This window comes from Geotrypetes seraphini, chromosome 9, assembly GCF_902459505.1.
Source record: "Geotrypetes seraphini chromosome 9, aGeoSer1.1, whole genome shotgun sequence".
Classification (NCBI taxonomy): domain Eukaryota; kingdom Metazoa; phylum Chordata; class Amphibia; order Gymnophiona; family Dermophiidae; genus Geotrypetes; species Geotrypetes seraphini.
Window position 1 is genome coordinate 23650573 of NC_047092.1, and position 13382 is coordinate 23663954.

Genomic DNA, 13382 nt, shown 5'->3' on the forward strand with positions numbered 1-13382 from the left:
TTGGAGAGTTGGTAGTCTAGTTTTGCTGCTTGTGTGGCTAGAAGGCCATCGTACAGTTTTTTCGTTTGACGTCTCTGATTGGGGGATGCGTAAATATATGTATTTATTCATAAAGGGGGATACCCCTTTATGAATAAATACATATATTTACAAACCAAACTGAAAACTAGGACCAGGCTTTGGTTGATCAGAATGGACACTTGCTCTTTTCAACCTAAAAATGATGTTACTAAAATCAATCAAGGAATACACAGCATTTCACTTTAAAATATATATTTTATTTTATACAGTATATAATTCTTTTTAAAGAGTCTGTAAACATAAAAAATTTGGTCACTATATAAAGTAGAACAAAATAGAATCCACAAGAAATCCATTGGGTAATCTTTCTATAAACAAACAATTTACAGGAAGGATGGTAGGACAGCGTATGGCTTGTCATATTCCCAAATTCATTTGAAGTCAAAGCACTTCTTTATGAACGCCAGGGACTGGCCACAATATTTGTCAGAAGCTGACAAACATAACAAAATATTTTAGTGGGGGAGGAGGGAGCAAAACAGAGAAATGACAATCCTCAGAAATGATCTGCCACTCTGAAGCAATAAAATATTACCAAATGACTTGTCTGATGCGGTGGAATGGTTATGTCTCACAAGGTTAGCCAGCCAGACACACAAAATGGGTTTACAAGAAACTAAAGTATATTTATAGCTAGAGCCTGAACAATCCGGAACTATAGCTGTATCATTTTCCATTATGGTCTTGCTCTATTTATCCCTTTTGGATTTGGACAATTTGAAGTGCAAAAGTGGAGCTTTCAATAGTAATACCCCTAGCTCTTGGGGAGAAGCCCCTGCTTGCCCTGGATCAGCAGCATGGAATGTTGCTACTCCTTGGGATTCCGGAATCTTGTTATTCTTTGAGATTTTGTACCCCTTGGGTTTTGGCCAGGTACTGGTGACCTGGATTGGTCACCATGAGAACAGGCTACTGGGCTTGATGGACCATTGGTCTGACCCAGTAAGGCTATTCTTATGTTCTCGTCTACAGATCACAAATTTGGAACCCACAGGAAAAGCCAGAAATGTACTGCACGCCTGCGGACAATCTAGACAGTCAATGCTCACATGCAGTTATCAAAAAAGTTAACCCACGGTAGTTGTAAAACCTTAGGGATAATTTCAGCACTTTGGAGAAGATAGTCATGCCGCTAACATGAACAACGATCGCTTCCATGCCTTAGTGGCACGCCTGCAATGTTACCAGTTAACATGCAGTAACACCATAGCCCTTCAAGTTAACTGCAAGGTACAGTTCCACCTATTCCACACCCCATAACAGGGCTTTCCAAATTAGATTTTAAAGCATCGGTTAACACAAGCTAACAGTACCAGCAGTAGTACAGTGAGGGAGGGAGGCGCCGGGCTGGTGGCACCCGGCATCGCCGCACCGTGTAGCCCTCCTCACTCTTTCCCGCCACACAAGCGCCCCTCCATCGCGTGCCTCTTGAGAGGTTTACCGGCACAAGCAGCATCTTCCACCTCCTGCCTGTGTTGGCTTCGGCTCCCTCCTGGTGCCATGTCCTGGCCCCGCGAGCAGGAAGTGATGTCAGAAGGGAGCGGAGACTGGCACAAGCAAGAGTTAGACAATGTTGCTTGTGCTGGTGAACATTTCAAGACATACACTGGGGGAGGGGGCAGAGAGAAGAAGAGGCGCTAGCACCCCCACCAAGACAGCGCCTGGGGTGGTCCGCACCCCACCCCCCTTACTGTGCCACTAAGTACCATGGTAATTCTATAACAAGAAGCCTATTCTATAGCGGAAGGCAAGTGCTTTTTTTTTTCTTTATAGACTACTAGCCTAACCAAGTACTTATGTCCTTAAAAGTAGGCGTTAGCAATTACAGTAGCTGCAGAGCTACTGAGTAAATGCTTGTTCCTAAATGTCGGACTTACAGTGCTCTATAAGTTTTATCTCCTTGCAAGCAGGGATTAGCAGAATAGTGCTTAGGCAGAATTTTGGCATTTACACACATATGTGTGTGTGTATCTGCCCATTATTCTAAACATGCCGATTGTATGCGCAAACTGATCGCGCCCTATGTTATTGGCTTGGCCCTTCAATGCGCATCAACAGCTGCGCTAAATCCCTGACATGCATAATCAGCCCCCAGGAGGTAGTGCTACAGGCCTGAAGGCGCTTCGGGAAGGAAGCGGAAGAGGACTTTTCTTTAGTCCGATTTGTTCTTACAAACCTCCCAGCCCATTCTATGGGCTTTTACAAAGGTTATAAGATGAACATTGGTTCTTGAAGGAAAACATATTCCTTCATCTACCCCGGTATAGTCTTAGCAATTATTTCTATTTTGACCGGGACATCTTGACTGCTAAAGAACGGTAATGTACAAATTCGGCACCCAATGGGAAGTTCTTTTCTAAAATGAGTATTTGAGGTTTACAGGTCTATACTGCTGAAGCTGCCGTTGCCTCTTCATCCCTTTCGCGTACTGCTGCCAGTCATGTGATCACCGATAGGCAGAACAGCAGCTTCTGCTGGATAAAACTTTATTTTTAAGGCGTCTGAACACATGGTGCTCTGTGATCCTAGCTGGAAAGTGCACTAGGGAGTAAGCTACTGCAAAGTGGTCTCGGATGGACCCATATTTTGTAGCTCCTCAAACATCCTTCCTTTCCAAATACATTTAAAAAAAAAAATGTTTAAACCCAACCAGTGTTTGCTTCAGATTTCTATCGCACGGTTCAACCTTTCGTTCCCACCTCAGTGTGGCGCTACAAACTGCCCCAGCTATTTATAACCCCGCCTTTTCTCCTCCACCTCTTTCTTCACAGATTGATGGTTACGGGAATAGGGATTGAAGGCTGTCCCCAATGCTCAAAAGGGAATTGTAAAAATACCAATCTGTTCGGCATCTTGCATTAAACTGACGCAAAGCTAAACAAGGTACCCACATTAGCAACTGAACTACAGAAATACATGCTGTATTTCCTAATCACCTTCCGGGAATCTGATCCTTAACTACCAAACACTGATGTCCACATCATCCAAACATAAATACGCACACGTAAAATTATTTAAACAGATTTCTCATTCTAAGTAGTTCAATTGCACTTTGATATGCTGGAAAATATTTGGGGAAAACTGTACTACACAGAAAACCCCTGAACCTAGCTCCTTCACATGGAATCATCAGTGAATGTCACCGTTACATCTGACGAGCAGCACAAAAGGATGTAGAGTCTCGAGTCCACAAAAATGTAAATACTCTAGATTGTTTTTTTTTCCCCAAAGGAGGAAGGAGCATTTTCTGTTTTAAGGCTTTCATTATTTTGGGGAATCATCTCTTCCTGGGGAGGCACATTATCTCTGCACGCATTCAGAGATACACAGAATCTCCTCTGCTTGTATATACTGTATTTACTTAGGAGCCGCTGTAGGCCTGCATGGGGTGGTAGCAGGGGTCATCCCAACACACCAAGGACCTAGTTCCAATTCCAGGTCTCAGGCTATGAGAAAGGCTGGACTTGATCTCAGTCTTATACTCGCACACAAGTTAAGACCCCGTTTGAGTGCAGAGTTCTATTACTCAGGAATGGCATTGTTTAGCAGATGTAATGTTTTTGAGCATTACTTTAATGGTAAAATTATTTGGTTCCCAGTTCCTGTGCCAAAGCATCATCCTCCTTTCACTGCAATGCTATCTTTTCTTTATAAGGAGCACATTAAATGCCTTAGTAATCATGTCTCTGAAGATATAAACACCAGCTACCTGTTTTCTATGAAAGACTTTCAAGATCAAAGAAAAACCTACATATTCCCCACCTCAGTAAAACAGCTAAACAGACCCAATTTTTTTTGCTACATTAAATTAAAAGGACAAAGAGAAGTTCTCTGTAGTGAGGCTGCTCTTACCGAGTCACATCACCATAAGTCTTATTTCTCTCTCCATCTCCCCTGACAGGATCTCACCCATCACCTTCATTTTACTGGTGTCTGCTAGGAAAAGCAGCCACATGCTTAATCAAAGGCAGAAAACTAGTGTTAAAGCCACACTGCCCTCTGTCTCCTAAGAAAGAGTGGTGGTACATTCTGTGACATTACACAGCGAGTACTAGTAACAGAATCATACTTTGCATTCATTTTGCAGGAGATTCCTTCAGATGTAAATTTTTTTTTTTGTCAGTAATGGATAAAGCCAAGGATCTCTATCCTTAGCATGTGGATCAGTGATTATTCCACCACGGTGGCCACTGCTTCAGCCCAACAGGGAAAGGAGCAGCTTTCGGATAAAACATAGGACTACACACCATGTGTCTGTGAACTTTGGATCTCTGGGTGTGACTGAATTTCCATCTGTTTGTAGGAAGCAGCCACCGTAACAGACTTCAGTGAGGGAGAGACTAGAGGCCGATGTTTCAGGCTTGGGAAGAATCAGAGCCAATAAATATACCAGAGCAGATCTGGGCTCTCACAGGTGACCAGTGAAGCAGAGGAAGAGGAGGATGTGCACAACCAGGAAGTACACAGCCAGCAACATTGGTGTTCGTGTCCGGGAATAGAATATGTACTGTAGGAAACGTCTCAGGCCAGAGCTACTCCGGGGCTGCAACAGGGAAAAAAAAAAGAGAAATCATGAGGCGGCAGAAAAGGTGTTTTGTTAAGATCCGCAGACATTCATACAAGCAATTAAAATGAAAAATGCCTGTATGATGGGAGCATCTAGAAAAAGGAATGTTATGTCAAAGTCCACACCTTATTAACTTGGGGGTTTATTACAACCCCTACAAAATTGAGGAGGAATTCATTATTATTTAGACCGGGTGTCAAAGTCCCTCCTCAAGGGCTGCAATCCAGTCGGGTTTTCAGGATTTCCCCAATGAATATGCATGAGATCTATTAGCATACAATGAAAGCAGTGCAAGCAAATAGATCTCATGCATATTCATTGGGGAAATCCTGAAAACCTGACTGAATTGCGTCCCTCAAGGAGGGACTTTGACACCCCTGATTTAGACAATGACCCCCTACTTCAAGAGCAAAGAAATTCCTGTTTAGTGGACTCTACTGCTGGTGCTGCCATCGCTGCAACTATACTACATGCAAGATTTGGGGTTTGCGGGAATTACGTTTTGGCAGTTTTCAGAGCCCAAGAAAAGATCCCCACTGCTTTCAATGTTGACTTTGCTGTTGAAGCATTAGAATATCTTCAAGGAGGGTTGAAACGAGTTATGGGAATTATAGTAGAGCAAAGTGAACCCCGATTGTGAGATATAAGAGGTCATTTTGTATGTGGAAAGGGCTTTTATAAAACTGAACGTTTGAACACAAACACAACTATATGTGCTGACAAGATTTGTGTGGAAGGACCAGACGTGGAGCAACAATGCACGTGTGTATTTTATAAATATCACAGGTGCGCAAGAATAAGTGAGGTGTAAGAAAGGAAAGTTCCAGTCAGCAAACAATTTTATTCAGTTTCAATTGTAGAACATCAGCCTCATTCAGACATGCAAGATGGACTTGAAACGGCTGTGTTTCGGCAGAACATCGAGTCAACCAAAGACTTTTAAACAAACAATGTAGCTTCTTAGTATAGACATAAGCAAAGGGCTCTTAGAAACCAAACAAAGCCCAATAATGCTAATTGCAAGAGAACAGTATCTTGCTATTCGTGTAATTGGGCTTTATTCTGTTTCTAAGAGCCCTTTGCTTACTATATATCAAACGCTTTGCAGGGCCACATTTTGGATTTGTAGGTACTTGGAGGGCCTCAGGAAAAAAATAGTTAATGTTTTATTAAAGAAATGACAATTTTGCATGAGGTAAAACTCTTTATAGTTTATAAATCTTTCCTTTTGGCTAAGTCTTAATAACAATATTGTCATTTATAGCTAAAGAGACATATGATCAAGAAACTGTTTTATTTTACTTCTGTGATTATGATAAACATACTGAGGGCCTCAAAATAGTACCTGGCGGGTCACGAGTTTGAGACCACTGCTATATATCTATATTTAGAAGCTATGCTGGTTTGTTTAAAGGTCTCTGATTAACTCCTAACACAGGCTGTTCTGTTGAAACACGGCCATGTCAAGTCCATCTTGCATGTCTGATTGGGACTGATTTCCTACAATTGGAATTCAATACTGTGCTGAATGGAACTTCCTTGTCTTACATCTCACTTACCCTTGCATTTTTGTGTTCATAGAAACATAGAAACATAGAAATAGACGGCAGATAAGGGCCACGGCCCATCTAGTCTGCCCACCCTAATGACCCTCCCCATGAGGTAAGTACAAACCCCCACACACATTTACACTTTCTTTGAAGCAGGTGTACAATTGTGCACGATCATTTGCATGCTATTGAGACTAGTCCTGGGTAGGGGGTGACTAAAACTGGGTTGGGTTTTGTTTTTTTTTTGGTTTTGGCAGAAACTAAAAACAATATTGCCTACCTCCGACCCCAAAGAAAAGCAGGGCCCATTACAAACTCACTCTACAGAAACCTCGTTATGGCACGTCCAGAATTTACCACACACTGGTTCAGAGGTACGCTAATAAATGAAAATCCTGACCTTTGGTGTTCACAGAAAAATCTGTAGAATTAAAGTTTGCACCAATGAAAACATTTGCCGAGCTGTTACTAAGGATGCTTAATGTCTACTGGCCCTTAGTAGCATCTTTGTAGGACTCATACATTGAACATCAATTCTTGGAGAAACCTCTTGAAAATGGGAGTAGTCGAAAGTGTTCTAGAGCAGGGGTAGGCAATTCCGGTCCTTGAGAGCTACAGGCAGGTCAGGTTTTCAGGATACCCACCATGAATATGTATGAGATGGATTTGCATGCACTGCCTCCTTGAGATGCAAATCTATCTCAGGCATATTTATTGCTGACATCCTGAAAACCTGACCTGCCTGTGGCTCTCGAGGACCGGAATTGCCTACCCCTGCTCTAGAGGAATATTTAATGATGGGCTTCCAAACAGACGCTTCACAGAAAGGCTTAGAGAATAGAGTTATTCACCAAACACTCCAAAATAACATTTTCAGACATGAGATGTTATGACCACGATCTTGAAAATCCCAAATCCTCTAAGTTATTTAGTTTGAGAAAACTATCCACTTATAAAATGAATTCACTCGTTGAGCTGGTTTAAGAGATTTTAAAAACGCATGAATTACATTTACTATCTTTGTTCGATAGTGGCTTTTCTTACCTTACTAAATGTGCCTTCCATAGGTTCAATCAGCAGTGAGTGCTCATGGGATGAAGATACCTCAGGATCCTGGTTGTCAGTCCACTCATCTGACCTGCAATACAAGGTCACACATACTATCCCATTAATCACAAAGGAGAAATGAATGGAGACATAAGAGGGGCATGTTCAAAAACACATCTAAGTCCCAAAAAAACCCATCCTGCTCATAATGCCCAAAAAACATGTCTCTCTCATAACCATAATTAAACAGGAAAAACATCTAGATTTCCGGTTCTATTATGGCTGCGAGATAAGATGTTTTTACACTTAAAACATTCAAAGTGAATCGCCATTTTCCAAAATGAAATGTCCAACTTTTGAATGACAAAAAAAAAAGGGATGTGAACATCTGTGTGGCAACATTTTCAAAAATATAGCCAGATAGAATCTGCATAACAGAGTAATCGTCCAGTAATTAGTGCAGTGGATTGTAAAGCAAGGGACACATGTTCAAACTACCCATTAATTTTTTTTTTTTTTGTAAATGTGATCCCTCCAGGACCTGAAAAATACCTTCAATCATATATTTAGGTGCAGTAGATATTCTTCTATATCTGGAAGACTCATATTAAAAACAAAACACTTCAGAGAGTTGACGTGGGGAATTGAACCTCTGTCTTCTGGTTCACAGTTCACTGTATTATGGACCATTTGGGTCTTTATCTGCTGTCATCTACTATGTCACTATATTAACCTCTAGACCAATGGTTCCCAACCCTGTCCTGGAGGACCGCTAGGCCAGTTGGGCTTTTGGGATAGCCCTAATGAATATACATGAGAGAGATTTGCATATAATGGAGGTGACAGGCATGCAAATCTGCTCCATGCATATTCATTAGGGCTATCCCAAAAACCCAACTGGCCTGGTGGTCCTCCAGGACAGGGTTGGGAACCACTGCTCTAGACTACTCCTCTGATCTGCTTACTGCTTTGTTCAGAATGGCCAAAATACCTGCAGCTGACATACGGACTGGTTTTCCTTTCCAGTTTCACTTTCAGGGGAGAGGGACAGAGACAGCAGCCACTAGGGTAGGATTACCAGATATCTGGATTTCCCCGAAAATGTCCTCCTTTTGAGCACATGTCCGGGGGTCTGGACGGCTTTTCAAAACTCGGCAATAGGTGTGGTCTTATTAAAAACAAGAACAAATGTCTTATTAAAAACCAGTTCACTCAAAAGGCAGTAGGAGTGTGAATGTAAATCCACGCACACAATGCAATGTGTTTGCTCTCCTACTACCTTTTGAGTAAACTGATTGCAAAACCCTTCTTGTTTTTAATAAGACGTTTGTTCTCTATCAACATCATTTGCATATTTGTCCCCTGATGAAGACAATTTGATATTGTCGAAACCTGGATCCTTATTTTGGATGCAATAAAGGCTTCCCTTTCTGAACTTTTTGACGCCTTGATTGCCCCCCCCCCCCTTTTATCTCGTGTTTGCCTAGTTTAAGGGGGTGGAATTCTCTCCTTTCTTTGCTGTTGGTACTTTGGTCTATCAACACAGTCTAACATCTACAATCTGAAAAGAGGCACAAGGCGCCTGAGCAGAAGACATGTTCCCTACCTTCTGATGCGCTCTTCTGCCGCAAACAGAGCATCTTCAGCAGACAATCTCAGGTCTCGTTCTTCAGCCAGTTGCCCTTCCATGCGTCTCAGCTCCAGCTCCATAATGCTTTGATACTGTTTAGCTTCTGATAATCTAATAGGAAGAGAAACTGAATTCTAGCTTTACCCTCCTGCAATCGCATCCCGACATTTTCAGCCTGGCTCTTGGCCATCTAAATAGCCATCTAACCGCCGATATTCAGTGGGGGACAGCTGACTACGTCACGCTGAATATCCCGGTTTCCGGACTGGCTGAGGACCGGTTATATCGCTGCCAATATTCAGTGGCTCACCAGCTAAGTTCGGCGGCGAAAGACAACCACCTAAAAGAGTGGTATATCATTGGCTGTGAGACTTAGCCGGCTCGAAACTGAATACTGGCAAAGCTGGCTATGTCTTGGCCGGCCAAAATTAGACTGGAAATTCAATGCCGGTGGCCAGATATGGTGCCGGCAATGAATTTCAGGTATCGCTGCGGACTGGCGGGAGATTTTCAGTGATCTCCAGCAGTCTGAATATGAACAGTTTATCTGCACCCTCCCAGTACTTCAAAAACAACTAGACACTAGGCAGATGCTGAGGTAACCTATACCAATTCACTAATAATAACATCTCACTTTACAGAAGTAACACTCCATCTGGTGTGATGTTTAGACATCAAAGGATCTCTTTACTGAACCACCCACAGGATATTTCTGTTTTTTTTAATTTAAGACATCTATATCCCGCATATCCAAAAATCTATGGAGGTAACACAGAACATCAAAACATAAAACCATGACATTAAAACCAACATATCACACATAAAACATTCTAAAACAATCACATTAAAAGAAAAAAATCTGATCTTTAGTATATACAATTCTTTCTTCACACATTCAACTTCAATGTCTGTTATAAATTTTGAAATGCATTTTGAGAAAGGTAAGCCTTCAAATGCTTTCGAAAAAATAAAAATGAAGAGGTCTGACAAACTTTAAAGTGCTATACGGACTAGCCCCTAAATACATAACTGACCTTTTCTCCTTCTCAGCCAACAGACACAAGAGAAGCTCACATTCGAACTTCTTTCCCCCCCCCAATTTTAGGATGTAAACTGAAAAAAACACCATGATCACCTTCTCTCACATCAGGCAGCATTATGGGGTAAAGATCTAGAACAATTGCTTTTGCCCGCTACTTATGAGAAATTCAGGAAGCGCCTAAAAACACATCTGTTCCTGAAGTATCTAGACAACTGACCCATACATCTCTTTCTCCTCAATAACGGTTCTCTTGACCTACTAACCACTATCTTTCACCTCTTTTAAGTTCAATCAATTCGTATCCTTCTTTGAATCTTTTGTAAACCGCATAGAACTTTACGGAACTGCGGTATATAAACTGTTATTATTATTATTAACAGGAAGAGCGTTCCCTAATTGAGGACCCACCATTTCAAAAACACGAGAACGAATGGTAGAACGCAAAGAAGGAAGAGCCACTAACTGCTTTGTCTAAGACCTCAAAGAACGTGGGGGTACATATGGCAACATTAAACTTGCCACCATGCTCGATGAAATTGGATGCAAGGCCTTATAAACTAGTGACACGATCTTGAACTGAATTCTCCAAACCACTGGAAAAAAAAAATCAGGCTTTTTAAAAATTCTGTTTGTCTGAACAGGAACTACTCAGGATGCTAGGGTTTTATCACATTTGTCCTGAATTTCAGAGAGCAACTGCATTTCGGAATGAGATCTGAGCTATTATCTGTAGACTGACGCCTCCTGGGGTCATAAAGAAAAGGATTCAGGTTCGCACAGACTCGGCTGATGGGAGCCATTTATTTAGTGGAATGTATTACCCAATAATATGCATCCACCAGTCCTTCCATTACCTTTCCAAACAAGGGTATGGAAGCAACATGTCTGTAGTTTAAAACCATGTCTAATGAGATTATCTTAACCCTAATTCCTAAAAATAGAAGCATCACCCGAAGAATTTAGAATAAAGCCTCCAGACATATCATAATTCAATCATTTTAAGAACCAGCACAGAAAATTAGAGAAAGGCGACATAAGCAGGTAGCTGGACCAGTATCTAATACACAACATGAATTAGCAAACTTCTTAATTAAAAGGTATAATGTCTTCATCCTGAATAGGAGAGAGTCCCAGATTAAAAGGTTTTACCCAATTCAATGGCTGAACACAACTAGTTTGGAGATCAGGGCCGACTTAACTGATGGACCAGGTGAGGCTCTGGCCTAGGGCGCCGTTGCTAAAAGATGCCACCCAAAGTTGTGACATCACCGGCCCATAAGTTAAACTACCTCTCCCTCCCTCTTTGATGCTGCTGCCTGGTTCCGGCAGGGTACGGTTTCTTAGGCCAGCTGCCGCAAGGTGAGAGGGCCAGCATCAGAGGAGGAAATGCAGCCCTTCCCTCCTCTGATGCTACTGCTCAACACCGATGCTACTGCTCAACACCGATGCTGGCCTAGGAAGCTGCAGGACAAGGGCAGTAGCGTTAGAGGAGGGGAGCCTTAATCTCTTGATCCGAACCCGCTCGGAGATCTGTTGGTACAAGTATGCATGTTGTACCACAATGTGTGCACTTTTGGCAGACCCATCTTGGGATTATTTAGTTATTATTTAGCTCATGCTTTTTTTAAGACTCCTACTACTGTTATTATTAAATATTTCTATAGTGCTACCAGATGTATGTAGCACTGTACAGAGTCACAAAGAAGACAGTCCTTGCCCAAAAGAGTTTACAATCTAAACAGACAAGACAGACAAACAGGGTGCCATAGATCAGGGCCCCATAGATCAGGGCCCAAGTCCAGTCCTCGAGATCTACTGGCAGGCCAGGTTTTTAGGATATCCGCAATGAATATGCATGAGAGAGATTTGCCTGCACTGCCTTCTTGGTATGCAAATTTCTCTCATGCATGTTCATTGTGGATATCCTGAAAACCTGGCCTGCCAGTAGATCTTAAGGACCGGACTTGGGCAGCCAATAGATACAATTAGGGGGAATGGTTAATCTGCTGAGTGGGTTGAAAGGCAGTGGGGACTAGGGTTATGGATTGAAGGCTATATCAAAAAGGTGGGTTTTCAGTTTGCTTTTAAACAAGGGAAGGGGCTTGGTGGACAAACTCGGGTAATTTATTCCAGGCATAGGGGGGAAGCTAGACGAAAGGAATGAAGTCTGGAATTGGCAGTGGAGGAGAAGGGTACAGCTAAGAGCAGCTTATCTGAGGAACGGAGTTCTCTTGGAGGTGTATAAGGAGAGAGAAGAGAGGAGATATTGAGGGGTAGCAGAATGTAGGTCAGCAATAGGAGTTTGAACTGTATGAAGGCAGATAGGGAGCCAATAAAGTGATTTAAGGAAAGGGGTGACATGAGTATAGTGAGGTTGGTAGAAGATGAGTCATGCAGTAGAGTTTTGCAGAGATTGCAGGGAGGAGAGGCGGCACTGCGAGAGATCAGTTAGAAGTAGATTGCAGTAATCTTAAGTATAGTTTAAAGTGAATTATATATAGGTACAATGGATAGTTCTTGTTCCTGCAGGACTCATAATTTCATTTTGTATCTGAGGGTTAAGCTGATATATCCAAGGGCATAAGGAGCATCACTGGGATTTGAACTCCCTGGTTCTTAAAACCACTGCTTTAGCCACTAGGGTTATTCCTAGACTGGGTGGTGTTTTTGCCAGAAAAATAGCAGATCTTTTCCATGGGTGACAGGACTTAAATCCTCACATATTGGTGATGTCTCTGATGGAGCCTGGTGTGGGAAACATTACTCCAGCAACTTTTCTAGATGCCTTTGAGTAAGTTCACTGCCTGTCAGACATTACCACCTGGATGTCTCACTGCCATCTAAAATTGAATTGGGCTATAACTGGGCGCCTAAATGTTATAAGAACATAAGAATATCCTTACTGGGTCAGACCAATGGTCCATCTAGCCCAGTAGCTCATCTTCACGGTGGCCAATCCAGGTCACTAGAACCTGGCAAACCCCCAAATAGTATCAACAATCCAAGCAGTGGCTTCTCCCATGCAACTTGGGAGGGGCATGGAATTCCCAGTATTCTTATGTGTTCTTTCTCTGAACTACTTGTACCTTTCATTAACTTTTTCTTCTTCAGTTTTTATTGCTGTATATTCCTTAAATCATCTGTGAATTTGTATCTAACCTCTTCATGTAAGAATATAAACTATTATTCTACTACAGGGGTAGGCAATTCCAGTCCTCGAGAGCCACAGGCAGGTCAGATTTTCAGGATATCCACAATGAATATGTATGAGATGGATCTGCATGCACTGCCTCCTTGAAATGCAAATCTATCCCAGGCATAATTATTGTGGTAGCCTGAAAACCTGACCTGCCTGTGGCTGAGGACCGGAATTGTCTACCACTGTTCTACTGTAATATAAACAGTAAACCCCAATTGCTTTTTATGGGCCTCTTAAATGAGAATTACTTGAACCTGTATTCAATA

The 13382-nt window shown here is 42.1% G+C and overlaps 1 protein-coding gene across 5 annotated transcripts in view; it reads right to left on the bottom strand.

Annotated features, from left to right (window-relative positions):
- Positions 1–1015: 1015 nt before the first annotated feature.
- Positions 1016–13382, bottom strand: part of GOLGB1 (golgin B1) — an 89245-nt gene continuing 76878 nt past the window's right edge. For all 5 annotated transcript variants that reach the window (XM_033959495.1, XM_033959494.1, XM_033959492.1 and 2 more), the window contains 3 exons: positions 8852–8986; positions 7243–7336; positions 1016–4624 (listed from right to left, as the gene is read on the bottom strand). In XM_033959495.1, coding sequence (XP_033815386.1) covers positions 4490–4624; positions 7243–7336; positions 8852–8986 — 364 coding nt within the window. In that variant the 3' untranslated portion in view covers positions 1016–4489. The remainder of the gene's footprint in view (positions 4625–7242; positions 7337–8851; positions 8987–13382) is intronic.